The sequence below is a fragment of the Typopeltis vanoorti genome, chromosome 12 (assembly GCF_054136105.1).
Source record: "Typopeltis vanoorti isolate ZY-2024b chromosome 12, IOZ_Tvanoo_1.0, whole genome shotgun sequence".
Lineage (NCBI taxonomy): Eukaryota > Metazoa > Arthropoda > Arachnida > Uropygi > Thelyphonidae > Typopeltis > Typopeltis vanoorti.
In genome coordinates, this window is record NC_143560.1 from 73,619,509 (window position 1) to 73,641,392 (window position 21,884).

Sequence of the window (21,884 nt, forward strand, 5' to 3'; positions counted from 1 at the left end):
ACTCACTTGGCATCATTGAAACAAATGTAATTTTTATTAGTTTTTTTGTGTTTTTTTCTCCAAATTTTCAAAGATTTCTACATGTTTGGACTCCCTTTCTTACTTTGATGAGCTGTTTACATCTTCAACAAAAACCAGCTTGTTGAAAATGTGAAAGCAGAGTAGGAAAGGAAGGTATTTTACAACTTCTTTCTATGTTTCTGTCTCTTTCTTAAAAGAATGTTCCATGGGAACTAGAGGCACAACTGAGTCTATGTAATTCTCCATTTTAAAATTTGTCCATACTATGCTACATGCAACTTCCTATCATCCAGAAAGTTTGTCTTCATATCATCATCATCAATTTTTTTTATATGAGCCCAAGAAACTATAACAGTACTATATGATTAAGTTTACATCATTACTAATCTTCAGTCAGCAATTTTTATCCAAATTAGCTATGATTTGTAGCCATTCCAATATTCAGATCTTATGTCTTCTAGGACACTTAACTGCATCAATACATCTAGGTTTTCCTCTGCATCTTTCTCTTGCTATTTTAGTACCAAACTTCTGTTATGCTACTTTCTTTCCCACTTTGTTTGAGTGATCATACCACCTTAGATTAGCTCTGCTCAAGCATTCTAGAATGCTAACAATATCAATTCCATCTTAATATCTTCAATTTTAATATAATTCTGCCATTGATACCATCTGTTCACTCTTCTAATTTTTCTCAGAACTCTCATATCTGCAGACTCTGGTCTCTGATCAGTTTTGGCTAATTTCCTCCCTTATTCCATATAAATTTATTCGACTGGCTCCCCTTCATAACAGCTTTCCTTATGTAATGTATATTTTCATATTTAATTAGCCATATCCACTAAAACTTTTGGCAAAATATTTGATATATTTTAATTGTTTAGGCTCTCCACTGAGAATGCAATTGAAGTTTTTTATGTTCCTGCTTATTTTTATAGTTCTGGTATTTTTGCTAATCTTCATGTCAATTTTGTTACAGCTGTTATTCAATTTACTTAACAAATCTTGTAGACCTATACTGGAATTGTTTAGTACATTGTCTGCATAAAGAAAAGGGTTAAGTTTGATACCCCTTGACTCTGATATCAAGTTCAGTGCCACTTAGATGATGAAAAAGAGTAAAGATGAGTGCATCCTTCTTTTATGACTGACTTTACATCGAACCTCCTTTCATTGCTGTATTTAGATTGTAAATTGCTGATTTACAATCTAAATATAGACTATGTATTGAACTGTATAATATTCCACTTATCCCACATAACTGTAGTATTCTGGACAGCTTTTCTCCTTATGTTTTTTTTTTTTTTTTTTTTTTTTTTTTTCCCCAGATCTACAAAACTTTGTTATATTCCTATGATTTCTCAACTATTTGTCTTAAAGTAAAAATTTGTTTGGTCTGAACCCAGCTTGTTCTTCTCCATTTCTTTTCCCCAATTTTTTTAGCCTCTTCTCAAGTATGCTTGCACATACATTTTACTTGGAACATTTAATACAGAAATTACTCTTTAATTCTCACAGAGCTCTACTCCAATCATCCAAAATACGACCATCTGATCAGATCATTTGGATTATGGCCTAAACCCAGATCTTTCTTTTCCAAGTTTCTCTTCCACAATTTTTCTTAGGTCTACTTTTACACACAGGATCTATTATATCTATTACATGCTTGGAACTTTTAATGTGATTTCTTCTTTTCCAGAACTACCTGTTTAACTTCTTGTAGACAACTTACTGCTAACTAACTTGCTGGGAATGTTTAATATGCTTTCTTCTTCTTTTCCAGAACTACCTCTTTAAATTCTTGCGGACAACTTCACTACATGCACATTATTTCAGTGAGGTATGAGAGATATTATAACCTGTTGGTTTCTAAAGATGATGAGTTGAGATTTACTGCAAATTATTAGAATAGAATAATGCATAAACCAATCAGTTACCGATAAGTTAAAGACCACCTGTATATAATATAAGGCTAATGATGTGTTTTTGTGTATGGACGATAGTGTTTATCTGCATTCTAATAGATAAGACTGTATAAATGTTAGTTTGTTAAGTTGTTTATGAAAATGTTGATAAGCCTGGTGGTGAAATTTCCTGTTGTAAAATGCAGCACCCAGTCTCAGTTTTATTGCTATATAATGGCAAATATTTTTATAATATATGTTCCATTTTTGAACTATCAGGCTGTTTGTTATTTCTTTTACTTACCAGTGCCTTTGATTGAAACAACTTCAGCTCGAACCACAAAGGAAGTTTCAGTGAGGTTTATTTTATAGATACAAGTTTGGGAAGGCAAGGCAACCACTCTAGCTTGTTTTTCTGAAGCTAATACAACAAACTGTGTATCCCGCATGTCGGAAGACGATGAAGTTGGAGAAACTCTATTTCTTTGTTGATTACTACATGGAACCCCTTAAAAGAAGAAATTAAGGAAAATTAATTAGAAAAACTGTTCATCGTTAAAAAAATAATATCATGAAGAAGTTTTTGCTATTTTAAATATGATGAGGCACAAACTTTTAGTTAATAAAAACATTATGTGAGAACAATATATAATGAATAATATAAATTAATACAAGTAAGATATAATTTTTGAAATTTATGACTCATTTCTGAGAGAATACAGAGAAAATGTAAGGCATTGCTGGGAATGATGAAGTGCAGTGGAAATTTACCTTGATGGTATTCAACAAGTAATCATTACAAGTAACTTAAATTACCCAAACATTGATTGGCAGCAGACACAACTCATAATAAGAATGAAGGAGAAATGATTAAGCTATTGTGAAAACCTTTTCAAGCAATATGTAAAAGAAGGAGCTCAAGGTTAAAGAGTGTTAGATTTTATCATAGTGTCAGAAGAGGGGGGGGGGAGGCTCAGTTAATAACATGACTTTTTTTTTTTACCACCAACTGGTGATAGTGTTCGTGTTATACTGACCCAGGAAGTAACAAACTATATAGATGTTCCGATTAGGATAGGTTACATGTTGAACTACAAAGCTGGAAATTATGAAAAAGTCACAAAAATACTACCTTTGATTCTATAGTATCAGTTACTGAATGGAAAAGATATTAATAATGCATGGGAAGTTTTGAAAAGGTGGTTAAATGAGGCAGTATCTAAATGTGTTCCTAGAGTTTGAAGAACAAATAGGTAGGGAGTGTAATGGATGTACAACCTTGGCAAGAGATTCACAAGAGGATATGGAAGGAATATCATGAGAATAAGAATGAGAAGACTTATGAAATATATAAAATGCAAACCAGAAAAGTTACGAGCATTATATGGAAAGCTATACTGGAGTACAAAAAGAAATTGGCTGTGCAGGAGTCCAAGAGAATTTTATCTTAATGTCGCAAGTAAAATAAACAATGAACGTGGAAGAATAACTTGACTGAATGCAGAGAACTCTTGTGTCAGAAGCTGATGAAATTGTTCAAATAACGAGTGCTCACTTTGAGATATATCAACCAGGTATGTTAGATCTGAAATAGGCGACTTCAATTTTACATGACGTCACCATTCCAGAATCTAACAACTAACAAAAAAAATATATATGCATACTTATCTTTTAGCACAGTGTAACTATGTTTTTTTTTTTGTAACAACATCTTGTATGATAAACTGTGAATTATGTGAATTTAAATTAATGTATCTATATGTCTAGCCTGAATGTAAGTCAGCAAAAAGGGGTAGATATGAGAGAAATCATTAGTGAAATATTATAAATGAAAGAATGCGTATTATTCAGCAACATAGGGCAAAGATCACCCTAATACTATAAGAGCAGTGTAAGCACCCGCGAGCATCACATCTGAGGAGACATCATGACGCATACGTTCCCGGAAACAAGAAGTCCCATACGTTGATCAGTGAAGTCACCCAGCCTGAGACCAATGGGTGAGACGATAAGAGAAATTCAAACTCAAAAAGGTGGTGCTCTAGGGGAGCGTATAAAACCCGCGACATGGAAGTAAGTTTTTTTTTTTTGGTTCACCCTGTTTTTTCTTGTTCCCGCATTTCTCTTCGTGTGCTCCAAGAGTTCATCGCAGGTTCAGCTCTCATTTTTGAGGACTGACTTATGAAAAGTTCTGGCATGACACCGCAGCAGATTTCAGCAAGATCAACCGTAGGCCGTCAATGAGAAGGTCATCGAAGTAAAACCTTAGCAGAGAGATAGTGCCCAGCTCAGGCGAGCACGTGTAACCCACGTGCCGATAAGATCGAGACAACCAGAGTTGAAACAAAGAAGGAAGGACGGAAGAAAACCGATAAAGAATAGATAAGTACTCTCACTTGTTCTAGCCCTTTTTGAGAATTGACTAACAGTGTTAAGAGAATGCATCTTAAAATTTGTAATGGAAGAAAGAGTGAAGAACTAAGATTTATGTAAATGACTATGCTTTTGAAATGAACTTTAAGAACTTTCAGTTAGATAGAGATTCTGTCGTAATTAATCCGAGAGAGATTATTTATGTGCTAAAATGCGTAAATGTCCAATTGAGCTGTAATTAAGAATGTATTATATGTTGAGTTATTGAATTTGCTAACATTGTGAAGTTAATGCATAATGGTTTTAAGAGTGAGAGAGTGAAAGAATGGTAGAAGCTAAAATTAGATTTGATAACCACTTTAACTTGTATGGCATTATATAACGAGTTTAATAAATATTTTGATTACTTACATGTGTTTCTGATCATGATGACTGACCCTTCATAAAACATCGAACCTGTGATCATGTGTGTGTGTGCGGGGATACCCCAATTGAAAATAATAGGGCACGGCTGCAAATAAAATAAGCCAGAGAACCCAAGGCTTCTAAGAATTCAATTAACATTATTAGTGACACCTGATATTCTATGATTACCCTAAAGGCTGAGTTTATCTCTAACCTTAACGCCCAGGCTGGCACAGATAAAAAATAAATTTTGCCTGAGTGACCAGGACAACTCATGGAATTCAGGGAACAGGTAATTTCTGGTGGCCCTTAAAAGGTTAAATTACGTAAGAAAATGTATAAGAGAAGCAAGACATAACGTTAAGATTAATATTAATGAAGATCACATAACAATGGCGCAACTGACTTAACAAAGAGGTACATGTGATAGAATTTGATATAGCGGCCGAAGTAGGAAAGGATAAAGTTAAATATATTGCCTCGATATATCAATATCAGATATACACGACGCAACAATGTAAGATAGTGTACCAGTGCTACCAATACACTAAATAAAGAGATAGAGGTTCATGAGAATGAGCTGTTGTTGGCCTGGATGGCCAAGTGGTTAGCATACCCACTCTCCAGCCAAAAAGGCTGTGGGTTCAAATCTCACCTTTGGCATGGATGATGTTTGTGACTGTTTGTGAAAAATACTAGTGGTGGTGGTGGACAGTAGATGGCGTTAGTGTAGATGATGTGTTTCACTGTAGTTGGTGGATTGAGTGGTGGAGATGGATAGTTGTAGAGTAGGTGCCCTCCCTTGATGAGTCTTTGGACTCCTTGGAGGTGTCACGTAATAATAATAATAATTTTGATAAGAATTCTGCAATATTCCACATGACCTATTACATGTGGAATTACAACATGCATGCTAAAGGAATGTTCAGCCAAAGTGGCAATGGCCCTTGGCATGTATGGATAATTTGAGTTTCAGCACAGGACAAATACTAATGATTTACTGGTATCTCTGAAGTGGTGGTGAAGATTTTAGAGAAGTTGGTAAGAACTTGTATACAGAAATAGGTTGACAAGCAAGCTATACTTTGCAAAGAACAGAATAGGTTTTCTAAAGGGAGGTCATGTTTTAGCAATTTGCTCATATTTTATAATAATCTTATGGCTAATTGAATAAAGGGAACGAATATACTATCATACTGGTGAACTTTGCTAAGGCATAGTTTTGATAGGAGATACTACATGAAAAGGCCATTACATAAGAGAATATGGGATTGGAATTGCCATTCATTACCCCACCCCCCAGGACCTGAGTGACGGCAACTGATTTCGACCTTTACTGAGGTCTTGTCAGTGGGAGCCAGACCCAGAGGTGGTGATACCAAGGTGGAAGCAATGGAGAATTCTTTACCTTCTTTACCTGAAGATACTTCAGGCACAAACTTTGTTTGCTTACACTTGAATAAAAGATTAAACTAAATTTATTATAGTCTAACCAAGTGGAAAAAAACTTCCAACATCTTTCTCTAAATCCAGAGTAATTTAACAATAAGGTGAGACACCTTTTTGCAACTTGTATAGGTAACGAAGACTTCTCCACTGCTTCCACCTTGGTATCACCACCTGTGGGTCTGGCTCCTGCTGACGAGACCTTAATAAAGGTCAAAACTGGTTGGAAGCTTGGGTGATGAATGGCAATGCTGTAGCCCATGAAGTTTTAACTGAGGCTCGGCTGTTGCTGTAGCCCACGAAGTTAACTGAGGCACGGCTGTTGCTATTACTTCTCAGATGACATATGAGCAAATGTCATCTGAGAAGTAATTGAATAAAGGGAACGAATATACTATCATACTGGTGAACTTTGCTAAGGCATAGTTTTGATAGGAGATACTACATGAAAAGGCCATTACATAAGAGAATATGGGATTGGAATTGCCATTCATTACCTCACCCCCCAGGACCTGAGTGACGGCAACAACTGATTTCGACCTTTACTGAGGTCTTGTCAGTGGGAGCCAGACCCAGAGGTGGTGATACCAAGGTGGAAGCAATGGAGAATTCTTTACCTTCTTTACCTGAAGATACTTCAGGCACAAACTTTGTTTGCTTACACTTGAATAAAAGATTAAACTAAATTTATTATAGTCTAACCAAGTGGAAAAAAACTTCCAACATCTTTCTCTAAATCCAGAGTAATTTAACAATAAGGTGAGACACCTTTTTGCAACTTGTATAGGCAACGAAGACTTCTCCACTGCTTCCACCTTGGTATCACCACCTGTGGGTCTGGCTCCTGCTGACGAGACCTTAATAAAGGTCAAAACTGGTTGGAAGCTTGGGTGATGAATGGCAATGCTGTAGCCCATGAAGTTTTAACTGAGGCTCGGCTGTTGCTGTAGCCCACGAAGTTAACTGAGGCACGGCTGTTGCTATTACTTCTCAGATGACATATGAGCAAATGAGTGGCTCTGCTCGGTGATGGGGTGAGCCTGCCATGGGGTAGAGCCAACATTGAGAATTCTTCTCAGTGGCAGGGTGAGCCTGTTACTGAGGGGAACAATGCTGAGTTTTTTGAGTTTGACCTGTACTCGAACTTCAATAAAGGTCGAAACCGGTCTGGGTAGTGGTCTTTCCCTTAATGCATAATATTATACATGTCTGCAAGGAGATGTGCTTTGCATTATGGGAGATACTAAGACAAGGAGCGATGAGAGCTTGGCCCGCCTTTACCATGCGTTGCAAACTTTGTTTGCTTACACTTGGATAACGGATTAAACTACCCCCCCCCCACCCCCCCCCCCCCCCACCCCCCCCCCCCCCCACCCCCCCCCCCCCCCACCCCCCCCCCCCCCCACCCCCCCCCCCCCCCACCCCCCCCCCCCCCCACCCCCCCCCCCCCCCACCCCCCCCCCCCCCCACCCCCCCCCCCCCCCACCCCCCCCCCCCCCCACCCCCCCCCCCCCCCACCCCCCCCCCCCCCCACCCCCCCCCCCCCCCACCCCCCCCCCCCCCCACCCCCCCCCCCCCCCACCCCCCCCCCCCCCCACCCCCCCCCCCCCCCACCCCCCCCCCCCCCCACCCCCCCCCCCCCCCACCCCCCCCCCCCCCCACCCCCCCCCCCCCCCACCCCCCCCCCCCCCCACCCCCCCCCCCCCCCACCCCCCCCCCCCCCCACCCCCCCCCCCCCCCACCCCCCCCCCCCCCCACCCCCCCCCCCCCCCACCCCCCCCCCCCCCCACCCCCCCCCCCCCCCACCCCCCCCCCCCCCCACCCCCCCCCATTTCAATGAATTGTGGTTTCTCCCTGATTTGCTTTCGATAAACTGTCTTTCAAATGAATTGTTTTTAGATTAACTATTGTTCAGTAAATTGTTTAGATAATTACAGTAGTCTCCCCCCATATCCATGGGGGATACTTTCCAAGACACCTTGCAGATAGTACTGAACACTATGTATACTATGTTTTCTCCTATACATACATACCTATGATAAAGTTTAATTTATAAATTAGGCACAGTAAGAGATTGACAACAATAACTAATAATAAAATAGGACAATTATAACAACATACTGTAATAAAAATTATCTGCATGTGAATAGAATATTAGCAACCTCAGCATATGTTTTTATACATGTGTGTGTGTGTATATATATTATTTTATGAAGTCGAGAACTTTCACCTTTTACACTTAAAAGGAAGCACTTTATGGCTTCTCAATGGCATATCCAAATTGCCAGCATTACTACTCTTGTGCTTTGGGGCCATTATTAAGTAAAATAAGGGTTACTTCAACACAAGCACTGCGATACTGTAACAGTCGATCTGATAACCGAGATCTACTCAGAACGGGATGTAATTTAAAACTTATGAATTGTCTATTACTAAAAGAAAGAGCCATACGGTTTCATTTCGGCAATGCAAAATATGTAATATAGGCAAAGTGAATATTAAATCCAATATTATTTCAAAGCTGAATGTTTGTAGAAACTATGAAAGTTTGTAAGTTGACCTGAGAGCTTACGAGAATACAATCCTGCACTATTTAAGTTAAGTAGTGCAGTGCTAGCAAAGGCAACTCAGGGATGCCGAGGATTGTATTCTTGTAAGTTCTCAGATCAACTTACAAAACTTTCATAGTTTGTTCCTATAAACTTTCTACAAATTTGGCTTTGAAATAATGTTGGATCTAGTATCCACTTTGCCTATGTAATTATAAATTGTTTATCTCTGGAATTTTCCATTTAATATTTTCCGACTGGGGTTGACTGCCGATAATGGGGGGGGGGGGGGACTACGGTGATCGTTTTTTTCAATGAATTTTCTTCATACCATAATATGGTACTGCTGTGTCTGTTAATAAGTGGTTAGAGAGAGAGAGAGAGAGAGAAAAAGAAGGAATGAGTTAACATGTTTCATGAAAAACTGAGGTTGCAGTCATGAGAAAAACAGCATGGGTAAGGCTGTTATAATGACCAGAGACAGATGGAATGCAGGAAAATGATGAGAAACTGGTCTGATACGTTAGGAGTTAATGATTACCATCCCCCCCCCCCCCCCCCCCCCCCCCACCCCCCCACACACACACAATACGATTAGAGAAAAAAGAGGAACAGTGGCCAGGTTTGTGGAGCAGCTTGTTTAAAAAAAGCACATATGAAAAAGCAAATGGAGAGAGTAGGTGATAGAGAGGGTATCTGTTAATTGGACTGTCCTCTTCTATATGCAATCAAGAATTCCTGATTGCACATAGAAGAGGAAGTTTTGGATGTACCATTCAACAAATGCAAGAACAATATTTTAAGTTTGGCTAGCTGAGATGCAGGAAGGTAGTGTTTTTACAGAATACAGTTTATTTATTTTATTTTTTTAAAATTAAGATGGCTATGGATTTGATGTGTTTATGCCATAAGACTGACAACTAAGTCAACCCAAGAAGAGAAAACTGATCTGTCTGAAGATTGGAGTATTGTCAAAAATAAATCAAAGGCACTCTAACAGGAAGGCAAACACAGACTAACTGTAAGAGGAAGGACCATATAATCATAACTGATGCCCTCTATGGTTGCGATGACAGACACTTGCCAAAGGTATCAAAATGATGGTCTCCAAGATTCTGGCAGTGTAATTCAACTGAAATTGTTTAAGTTAGAGGAATGCTGTAGTAAACTTCAGAAATAGTCTCTGATTTGATTCTGTCCCTGTTATAATCTCCCCACCTCACATTATAATTCTGTCTTTATTGACAAAACAGTTCTAAATGATTCCTTTCGAAACTAACCTGATATGGTATTTAATGAAATTTGGTATACAGGATTACTACAGTCAACTCAGACTCTAATAAACACCATTAAGGCAAACTTACTCACTGCAAAAAAAAACTACCAAAACATTTCAACCAAAGTCTCATATGCATAATGCTATTCAAAAGGAAATTCATTGTACCAAATCCACTGCTATGATCCCTATGAGTTTGCTTGTGAAAGCCAATTGCATTATAATTTGCTGAATCATTTTAATTAGATTTTAATGACAAACAAACTTATGTCTATATAGGATATGTACAAAAAATGGCTATAAGTTCTAATGTGGTAATAATGAACAGCATCACTACATATGTAGATGCTATTGTGAAATACAATTTTTAGGTGCATTCTGCAAAATGAGTAAGCATCTATTATATCTGTTTTGTCCCGATGTCTAAATATTTAAGTGGTACAGCATTTTTTTTAAGTATTTTCTGGACTCTGACAGGCCAAAATTTATTGAAATTTAATATTCAGACCCCTTACAAAAGTTGTTGATTCTTCTAATTTTTATTTCAATCACTACCTGAAGCAGTGGCACAACCAGAGGGGGGGGGGGCTAAGGCCCCCCAGATATTGATAAATATCTGCTATTTAGCAATAGCAATTTCTTTTATTACTAAAAAAAAAACAGTATACACTAGTGGCCAAAATTGTGGAAACCTTTTGGGAAAAAGTGTATTTCTGAGGTTTGATGGCTCATAACACCACTTTTTTTTTGAGTAATACCATAAAATTATATATCAATGGAAAGATAATTTAATCAAGAATGTAATGCAATAACTTTTATGAAAGAATTTTTATTAGAACAGCAGTTATAAAGAAGAAAATTGAAACACAGAAAAAATGAGATATACAAAAATTCTCACAATGTGAATTAATACTTAGTTGGGGGTAACCTTTAGCATTAATTAACAACTCCTTTCCATGGAGTGAACCAAGTCCAAGTTTTTTAGTTCTGCAGCTGTTATAATGTGAAACCAAGATTGAATTATTGCTTCTATTATTTGGGTTGCTTTTGACTAACAAATTTCTTTAGTCAACTCCAGATTTTCGATTGGATTAAGGTCTGGGCTATTCCAAGGCCATTCAGGCAGTGGAATATGATCTTGAAACCATTTTTTGCACACAGCAGCAACATGACATGGAGCTGAATCCTGTTGAAATATAAATGCTTCATTATCTTGGAAAAGATACGTGCGGAAGGCTTCAATTTGGGCTCAAGCATTTCTTTATGTATTTTTGGGGCATTTATATTCCCATTAATCATGCAAATTCTGCCCACACCTTTTGATGTCATACAACCCCCAGATCATAACACTAAGTGGGTGTTTCATGGTAGGTGTAATGCAATCAGGATGCAAATCTTCTCAGATTCTTCTCCTTATGTATTTTATGGCATGACTACCAAACAGGGAGATTTTGGTCTCATCACTCCAAATAACACTGTCCAATTATTCCGCTGTCCAGTTAGCATGGGTTTTAGCCCAGTTTAATCTTTACCACCTTTGTTTGAGAGATAAAAATGGCTTTTTTCGTGGAATTCTAGCATTTAGACCAAATTCCTGCGGTCTGCGCTGAACAGTCCTTACACTGAACTTTACATTGTATTGCACTATTTCATCTTGTAAACACCCAGATGATTTTCTTCTGTCATGTAGACACAGTCTATCAATTATTTTATCATCACGTGCTGTTGTGCACCTTTTCCTGCCTTTACCAGCCTAGTTTTGTAGTGACTGAGTCTCCTTATACCTCTTCAAAAATTTAGAAATGCCAACTTTGGTTAAGTTTCCGCCAATTTTTCTTCTAATTTCTTCATAACTGTAGCCTTGTTCACTTCATAGTACTATTTTACATCGCTTTCTGGGTGACCAGTCAACTCTCTGTGCCATTTCTTTAATTTTATTACGTTTTACAAGCTCGCTAAATGAAAGAACACACACACATTATAAAAAAAAAAAAAAAACCAACCAACTTGATAGCAATCACATAACACACTGATAAATGTCCTCCTCTCAGCTCCAATACACGACATCAATAGCAGAATCCTACTGTGACCTTATTGGCTCATTGGCAAAACAAGATGCCGCCTGACTGGCTCTCTAAACACTCATGCTCATTGGCTACATTCAAATGAAGAAAAGCTACTTCGTATCAACCTAAGCAAGTTGTGCTTCCTTTTTCTGGTTATTTGGCTATAACTTTTCATAGAATACAGATAATTGAACAATCTTTGTTGCATTACATTGTTGATTAAATTATGTTTCTTGATATATAATTTTATGGTATTACACCAAAAAAAAAGTATGAGCCATCAGACATCAGTTTATATTTTAAACTAGCATTTTAAATATCTCATCATCTTCCTTTTACTCTCTTTTACCTTGCAGTGTCAAGGATTTATTAATCATCGGACCTCAAACAGTTCACAGGATAAGGTGGTCAGCCCTACGCCCTGGTGTATCCTATGTCCATAGTGTTGAGATCTCAAGGCTGGTTTGCCTGCTTTGCAGATGAAAAACCCAAGGATAAACTGGGGGAAAAACCCTGCTGTCCACGCCCAAGACCGGCTAACTTGGCTATGGCTGAGGAAGATCCTTCAGCTCCTCATGTCACCGACGGGAATCGAACCTAGGACACTTCTTCCCCAGGCATATGGTTGCGAAGCGCACAGCCACTAGGCTAACCGTGCAGGCATTTTTTAAATATAGAAACTGTATTTAAAAAATCCTTATCTATAATTAAGGTCTGTGATAATTATTTGACCATTGACATTTATGGATAGTAAGATAGTAAAAATAGGACTCATCTCCAACTTTTTTGTTACTTTTGGAACATGAAAATGGATAACATAATGAATGGTGTTAAAATTCCAAGTAGGTTTTGAAAGTGAGCTGTTTCACTTGTTACAAGCAATAATTGTATTTTCATTTTCACAGTGTGAAAATGAAAATGCAGAAGTGTTTTGTGAAGATAACATCTTTTCAGGAAGGAAGGCATCAATGGTGAACGAACAAGAACAGTTGTTGATAGAAAGAGAATACAGGTTTGAAGAGGATATAAGAAGGAGAAAAAAGGGAAGGATATTTAAGTCAGGAACAAGAAAGATAAGAGAGAAAAGACATAGTTTCCCAAAGTAATGATTGATTTTCTTTAAAATATGTGCACAACATTTGTGTTTCTGGTTACAATATTTTAAATAGAAAGAAGATAAGCATTTTATTTGTGGGAATAGTGAGACACCTTCCAGAGAAGTAAAAAGAAATTACCAGGAATTGTATATCTTTAATATAAATTTACAAGATAACACTGCAACACTTAAAATATATAAGTCTTCTTCAGGGAACAGATAAGGATATCAGTGTTTTTTTGTTTTTTTTAATAAATCACAAAAAGAACATGTATGAATTATTCAGATTGTGAGAGCCTCTCACATTTGTATTTGTTTCAGTGAAATAGAGCTGCCTTCTTCCAGCATATCCTTTAGGTGTTCAAAGTATCGTCTGCAAGTTCAGAGTGGCTGTAATGGTGGAACCAGTTGTAGTCCTTTTCAGAAATTCTAATACTGGCTGTCCTGCCTGTTTGGCCATAGTAGGACAGTTTGAAACTGCAAGAGACCTAGTATGTCTAGGGCAGGGGTGGCCAACCTATGGCGCATTGCATGATTAGAAGTGGCGCACTGAACCCCAGAGAAAAATTTTAAAATTTTTTGTATACGATTTATATATATGTATAAATACACAAATAACCTACCACTGAATTCTAGAGTGCGCACTTCTTATACTTGTTTGATCTTGAAGTAACAGGCACCGGCAAATGCTGACATGCATCACCAGTTACTCAATCAGTTTACTGCTGACTTTCGCGTCAACGTTCGATGAACTTCTGATTCGATGTGAGGGAACAATTCTGTTTTCATGAAGGCTTAATATAGTTCTGTAAATTTAAAAATAAATTTTTTCATTTTGAACACGTATGTCAAGTTCTTGCCCGCTCCCCTAATTTGCTGATTACTGAAACCAGCAATTATTCGGTGTATTTGTATGTGTGTGTTTTTATGTTTTTTTTAATACAATATCATTCCATTTTATTTATGTATAGTAGGTTTATTCCTAAAATTTAACTGATCATCAGCAAAGCTTTCGTAATGAGGATGTTTGGGTTGTGTGTGTGATTGCCAACTGATTGACTGTTTTATGGCAGGAAGCGATCTCGTATTTCATTGGACATAATATATTACGAGAGAGAGAGACAAAAACTCTCTATGAAAAAAAAAATATATGTGATTTTTAAACTTATAGAACTGTATTAGGCCTTCATGAAAACAGGAATCTTATCTTAAACTTGTAGAACTGTTTTTGAATGTTCATAATGTTTAAAATGATAAAATAATTTAAATAAATTATTTAATAATAAGCTTCACTTTTTGAGATTTTTTTTTACAGTCAGTTACCCATTACTTGGAAAAGAAAATGAGCAGAAGAAAAGCAGAAGGTGATAGCAAATGCCAGTTTAATGAACTCGGGGAAAATGAGTTCTTATTTATTGCGGGTCCTTCAGGAATACCGTGTGCATTGTTTGTGAAAGCACTCTCTCTCAGATAATAGAAGACATGATCTTAACAGACACTATAGAAAACATCAAGCTGAATTAGAAGAAAAACTGAAGTTAGTTCCTGGGTCTGAGTTTCGGAAAGAATATGTGGTTAAGAAAAAGGAAGAAATAAAAAAATAGACAAAATATATTTGTGAAACGAAGTTGTGAAAGTGTGGCAATGCTGGAGGCGTCTTATGAAATTGCCTTTGTGTTGGCTAAAAAACAAAAGCCTTTCTCTGACGGAGAGGAAGTTAAGTCCTGTCTTGAAAAATTTGCAAAATGTCTTGGTGATACGAATGTTGAAAGAAAAGTAAACCAAATTGCTCTGTCCAAGTAAACAATTACAAGACGCATCGAAAAACTTTCCATGATGTTACTGAGCAATTGAAAGACCATTTTCATGCTTGTTCTTTCTTTTCTTTAGCCTTGGGCAAATCCGCTGACATATGTGATGTAGCCCAATGAAGCATTTTTATAATAGGAATTGATGGTAATTTTAACATCTTTGAAGAACTTATCAGTCTTGAATCACTTCATAAAAAATCCAGACGGTCAGACATATTTGACAAAGTAAAGTCATGTCTAGAAAATCAACAACCAAATTCTAGTAAGCTCATCACTGTTTGCACTGATGGAGCACCGTCAATGGGAGGTAGAGTTTCTGGGACTGTACCTTTTACTTGAAAGGTTTTTAGGTTGTTCTCTACTAAAGTATCACTGTATTATACATGAAGAATCTCTGTGTGGAAAAACTCTAAACTTGAAGCATGATATGATACCAGTTGTAAAGTGTGTGAATAAAATTAGAGCAAGAGGGTTAAACAGAAGAGAATTCAGATAATATTGTGAAATATTATCTGAATATGCTGCTAGATGTGGAATATGGTGATCTCATCCTTCATTGTGAGATGTGCTGGCTTTCTAAAGGACAAGTTCTCCGTAGATTTTGGAAGCTGAAAGAAAGTGTTCGTAATTTTCTGGAAGAGAAGGATGAGCTTGCATGAGGAAAAAGCCCTGTTGTGTGATGAGAAATGGCTATTTGATTTAGCATTTTTAGTTGATGTTACCAGCCACCTCAATGATCTATATTTGAAACTGCAGGGCAAGAACAAATTGTTTCCTAGCTTAGTAAATGACATCAGTGCATTCAAAATGAAATTAAAACTGTTCATCTCCCAGTTAGAAAATGGGGATTTAAGTAAATTCTCACATTTAAAAGAACATAGTGAATCTGTTGAAGATAATGGCAACTACAGAATATACTGAGAAACTCAGATTATTGCAAGAGTCCTTTAACAGTCGTTTTAGCGATTTTTCCGAAGAAGAAGACTGCATACTTGCATTTATAAATCCCTTTTCACTTACTGAACAAAAAATCTTGACGATGCCTAGTAACATACAAATGGAACTTATTGATCTCAAAACCAATTCTTTATTGAAAATGAAATTTAATGAACTTCCATCACTCCCAGATGCTTCAGATATAATTAATTTCTGGTGATCATTGTCCTGTGAACATTTACCAGAACTGAGAAAATTTGCTCAGAGTTATATCTGTCGTTTTGGAATTACATACAGATGCGAACAAGCATTATCATCAATGAAAATGATTAAGAACAAACTACAGTCGTGACTGACTGATTCAAATGTGAAAACTGTTTGATGCTTTCTGTAACTGATTTAACGCCAAACATTACAAGCTTAGGAAAAGAAATGCAATTTCAAAAGTCTCAATAAAATAATTAATGCTTATCTTGTCTTTATATGAAATCCTTTTATTTAAAACTGCTAGAAGTGTCTATATTACCATATATAAAATAAATAATTTTATGCATAACTGTTAAATATATCCATATTACCATATTTTACAAGGGCTGAAAAGTTAAATGTATGGCGCATCTTAACTAAAAAATGAAAAAAAATGATGCATGAATTATAAAAGGTTGGCCACCCCTGGTCTAGGGAATGTGGCTGGACTTTGGTGGAGCAGAAAAGGATTCCAATGTTTTCTGTGGTCTGTATGGTTGTATTTCCTTAGGATTTTTGTTAATTTTTCAGATGTGCCCCAGATAATGGAATGGTGATAGATTTTGTGTAATCTCTACTCTGAAGGAGGAAAGAAGGGGATTGAGGTTACAGGGTATTAATATTATATGGATATTGTGGGCATTATATCCATTAGCTAATTTCTCTACTCCTGGCCATGAAGAAATTGGCCAGGAGTGGAGAAAGTGGGAGAACCCATTGTCCCCGCTATTTGTTTGTAAAATTTTCCTTGCCAAACAAAATAGCCAGATTTCATGGTGAACTGAAACACGGCTGAGATATTGGGAGGAAATATAGCTTTAATGAGGTCTAAGATGTCTTTGAGTGGGACATTAGTGAATAGAGAAGAGACACCAAAACAGATTATTATGTCAGTGTGTAGGAGTGTGAGGTTTTATATACTAGCTTTAAAGTGTGCTGAGTTTTTTGTGTGTGTGAAGGTGTATTGACAGCATGTTGTGTGAGTACTTTTGGCTAAATGTTTGACGAATTTGTATGAGGGTAAATCAATGTCATGCACAGATCTTCAGCCCAATGGCCAAGATCACCCAATTTAGCCTACTGGGGGGGGGGGGGGTATTTAGACCTTTATGCCGAACTTTGGTTGCCTTCAGCCTCATTTGCCCAGTGTTAGTGCCTGCATCCACATATCATTGTTTTGTGATCCCTGATGATGGCAATGTAACATTGCCAAAATAGAGAAAAATATTCAAGTTATTATAATTAATATTTAGTATATGTTGTTATTTCCTGAAAATTAATCATTATGAATAGCCAATATATAAGCCTTTCTACCAGAACTGCCAGTTGTATAGTATTGATATCTGAACAGAGGTAAAGTAAATGCATCAGCCAAAAAGAAAGACTTATTTCTTGTATGTAAAATGATATGTATAATACATTTATGCCAAGAAAGATTGGAGGTGAGAGTTATTCCAGGACTTTCTTCTTGTCCAGATAATTTAGGTGCTGTTAAATGTATGACTGGAAGAAAAGGTTATTTTTTTGCAAGAAATAAGCCAGGATTGAGTTTTACTGTTTATATTTCAATTTTTCTGTTTATTGAAATTAAAATCATTATCAGAACATTGAAGAACGATTTGAAGAGCTGAATTTAGGATTCCAGTTGATGTTGTGGGAATAACATAACATTTGTCCAAAGGCAGGTAACATAAGCAAGAAGATCCCGTTATCAACAGTGGCAACATTCATACTGGTGGTCATTTATTAATTGACAGTTTCCTGGTAACATATAAGATGAGTATCACTGGTTTCTCCTTCACTTTAAAAAGAACTGAAGTAAGAAAAATTAGATAATATGATAGTCAAGATAATGTTCCTTCTTAGGAATGATTGGGTTAATTTCCATGTTACAAGAGGGATCCCACTGGAACTGAAGAGAATAAAGATAGAACACAGGAAACAACTCTGTACCACAAACCTTCAGAACAATTGGAGAAATTCCATCATGACAGCGAGACTTTTTTGTTGTATAGTTTGGAACAAGATACTTCTGATCTCTTTCTGGTGAAAAATCAAAATTGACATTAAATGTTGTTTATCTAGAAACATTTTACCAACACTTGCTTCCGCCAAAGTAACAGTCGATAGCTTTGGCATGCACAGGGCCAGAGAGAACAACTGCCATTTGGACATGATGAAAATTTCTTGCTTTTAGCTCTTTCGAAATCAGATACTTTGAAATAGATACTTTGATTGTAGCTGTTTCAGGCTATAGCATAAGACATAAAAAGGAAGATGAAAATTTTTTTGAAAGCTTGTGTTTAAATTCTTTTAAAGCTTTGATACACTTATTGGAGAAGCGAAGATAAGATACATGGTGATCAGAATTAAAGCATCGCTATTTAACTTGTGGAGTGCCACGCAGTGATCAAAATGCTGTGAAACCTTGCAGGAACCAGAGTTGCTGTATGGTGCACCAAATATAGATGTAGTAATTTTTCTGTATATGTGTAAGAAGGAGAAAATCGACACAAGTATAAATAACACATTTTTATTCGCTTCCATTATGCATTCACAGACTGCACTGTTCAATATGCCACCTTTTCCAGTATGTCACAAACTGTATCCTTTGCACAGTGTGCTCAACAGCAGAATGCAGCTGGTCAGGACTGATGTTGCACACATGCTGCATTATGCTGTCTTTCAGTGTTGGCAAGTTATCAGGATGATCCTGATAAAAACTGTCTTTCAGAAATCCCCAGAGCCAGAAGTTACAGGGAGGTCAGGCGAACGAGGCTGCCAAGCAGTGTGAAATACATGGCTGATCACTTTGGTTTCAATGAAATATTCTCGAGTTAGACAAGTTTGTTGCAATTATCTTTAACCCTTATCTAATTCACTGGTGATAAGCAAAGGAACTCAAGGAAACACTTGTAGTTCATGGAAACCACGTGTTTCTTTCAGTTAAAGAGTTAAATGTGAGTGTGATTGTGGAACCACTACATAATAAAATTTTGTTATGTCAGTCTATAACTGTAAGTAGTGCTTGCAAACATGTTTTTTTTCTCTTTTTTTTTTAATGCACAGAATGGTATTAGCATATTACAACTACTTTACTGATTATGTTGTAAATTAAAAAAAAAAAATGTTAGCTTGAATTTATCTTATTTCTCACTCAATCTCTTAAGTTTGTCTCCTTTACTAACTTTTTTTTTACTAAGCAACATTAGTCTTGAAGGGAAATACCTAAAAACAAATAATAAAAGTAATAAATTTCCTAGATACAACCTAACGAGCTAATAATGAAGCAAACCTAGCTAATAAACTACAGTAGTAAATACATTAACAGGGCAATTGTTATGATTTGGTGGGTTCATGCAGCAGTAAGTATTATGACTTCATAGGGGCCTAAACAATAATAAATTCAATAATGAAAACAAAATATTTACGCATTCTTTTTTCTTCTTTTTCTTTTTCACTGCTCTCCCTATTTAAATCTCTCCAAGATTCATAAAGATTAGGAACCAAGGCTCCAGTGTAATCCAGGAATGAAACTGTTAGAATAGAGCCTTTCAAGCGAAATATGGTCCCTAGAAAAACATAAAGGATGCATAATTATATATATATATATATTTTTTTTTTTGACATGCAGTATGTTTCAATATAAACTGTATTTGTTAATACACACAAACACACACACAAAGAAAGAAAAAAAATACATAACGGTAATAAACTTCATTGAAAAAAAGTTAACTTTATTAGAAAGTTTAACTTTATTAAACATTCTAGAAAATTTTCTGTGTTAATTTACCAAAAGGGGGTACTTAAGGGTCAAAGCTGTATAACTGAGAGGAGACCTCCACATAGCCTTTAAAGCAGGGGTGTCAAACTGGCGGCCCCCGACGCCTCAAGGAAAGATTTTAAAAAAAGGACGATTGCTTTTTATAATGAAACAGAAATACTGTATTTACTCGAATATAACTCACTCTTGCATATGACTCACACCCCCTGTACCCTGATTTTACTTTATGAAAAAGAAATTAAAAAGTTTGGCATGTACTGTACATCGCACACGAAAATAGAGTTTAATCACTTTCACGCCAGAACAATAACTCGCTCCTCACAGTAAACAACATGCCTTCCCCAACTACAATTAGAGGCAACTTGTATAAAAACGGTACTAACTAATGAAGCACATGTCCCCTCCCACATTAACCATGTTGTTTAGACTTAAGCCAAACACAGTAACTAAAATCTATTGTTTTTAGTTAGATGTGTGTGAGTGCCCCACTAGCTCAAACACAAAGCTGCAATAAAATTCGTAAACGTGTTAAAACTAAGACACATAGAGTGAATGTTGTTAAGACATTTCAGATATTATGGAATTTGGTTGAAGAGAATTAGCGTTTCAGCTCAAAAATGTCGGCTTGACTTTGTGTTTTGGTAATGCGATCTTTTGTTAATACCGCACCAATCATATCCACATCTTCAGAGCTGTTCTATCTCTATTGGCCTACCATTGCTGCTTATTTCACGTTCTGCTTTCACTTCTCAGACATTCGTGAAGGTGTTCATTACGTATCTAAAATCTTTAAATTACTTGTAATTTTTACTTGGAATAATGGGAAAGAAGATGATGCTATTTGGATAGATGACTTTGACAATGCGTACAAGGAAACCGCTTTGGAGGCTGGAAGTAGCTATAATGAAAAGAAGATTCTTGGTAAGTCATTCCCATTTTCAGTTTTTTTTCCCGAAGACTTTAGTTTCTAAAAATCCCCGCATATATCTCGCACCATGATTTTTTAGCTTTAATTTTGGTGAAAAAAAATTGCGAGTAATATTCGAGTAAATACGGTATCGATTTATTCGTTTTCATATGACATTTATAGTTACAATATGGATGCAACGACCTGCTATAATATAATTGCAATAATAACAATTTATATTGCAATTTCAATGGTAGATCTGATCCTAATCAGTCGTAAACTATATAGTTACAATACGGATGCAACAATCTGCTATAATATAATTGCAATAATAAAAATTTATGTCGCAATTTCAATGGTAGATCCGATCCTAATCAGTTGTAAATTATATTTATGCTTTCATTATTAATTTACAGCATGCTGTGGCAAGCTCTGAAGAAAACCGTGATTGATTCAGCCAGAGAGGCATGTGGTGAGGTTGTCTGCAAGGATAGAAAAATCAGAACTCCATGGTAGACACAGGAAGTTAAAGAGGCAGTGATGGAAAAGAAGAAAACATATTAAATGTTCCTGGCAAATAAGTCAGCTTTTGCTCTTAGAGAATACAGAGACAAATGTAAGAAAGCTAAACACTGTGTAAAACTAGCTAAACAAAAGTCATGGGAGGACTTTGGTAAGAACATAGAAAATAAATATCAAGAAAGGTGACAAGATAATCTAGAGGTTGTTGAAGAAGCTCAGAAATGGAGAAAGAGTGCTGTAAAAGGAATTAGAGATGATAAAGGTGATATGAAAACTGGAGAAAAAGATATCCTTGAAGTATGGAGTAATTATTTCGAAAAATTGCTAAATGAAACTAGCAGTGACGACAGCACAGTGGTAAAAAACACTGACCAGTCATGCAATCAGGAATACATATTTATGCTTGAAGTAGAAAAAGTCATCAAAAATCTGAAATGTAGAAAGGCAGCTGGAGTAGATGATATTAGACCAGAAATGCTCAAGTATGGAGGTATATAAGTTTTACAGTGGCTGCACTGCATAGTTCAGAGGGCCTGGACAGA

At 36.5% G+C, this 21,884-nt stretch overlaps 1 protein-coding gene across 5 annotated transcripts in view; it reads right to left on the minus strand.

Annotated features, from left to right (window-relative positions):
- Positions 1-21,884, minus strand: part of LOC150100889 (syntaxin-binding protein 5-like) — a 710,057-nt gene that overhangs the window by 79,273 nt on the left and 608,900 nt on the right. For all 5 annotated transcript variants that reach the window (XM_090401895.1, XM_090401898.1, XM_090401897.1 and 2 more), the window contains exons 23-24: positions 19,561-19,701; positions 2,230-2,433 (exon numbers count right to left, since the gene is read on the minus strand). In XM_090401895.1, the coding sequence (XP_090258021.1) occupies positions 2,230-2,433; positions 19,561-19,701 (345 nt within the window). The remainder of the gene's footprint in view (positions 1-2,229; positions 2,434-19,560; positions 19,702-21,884) is intronic.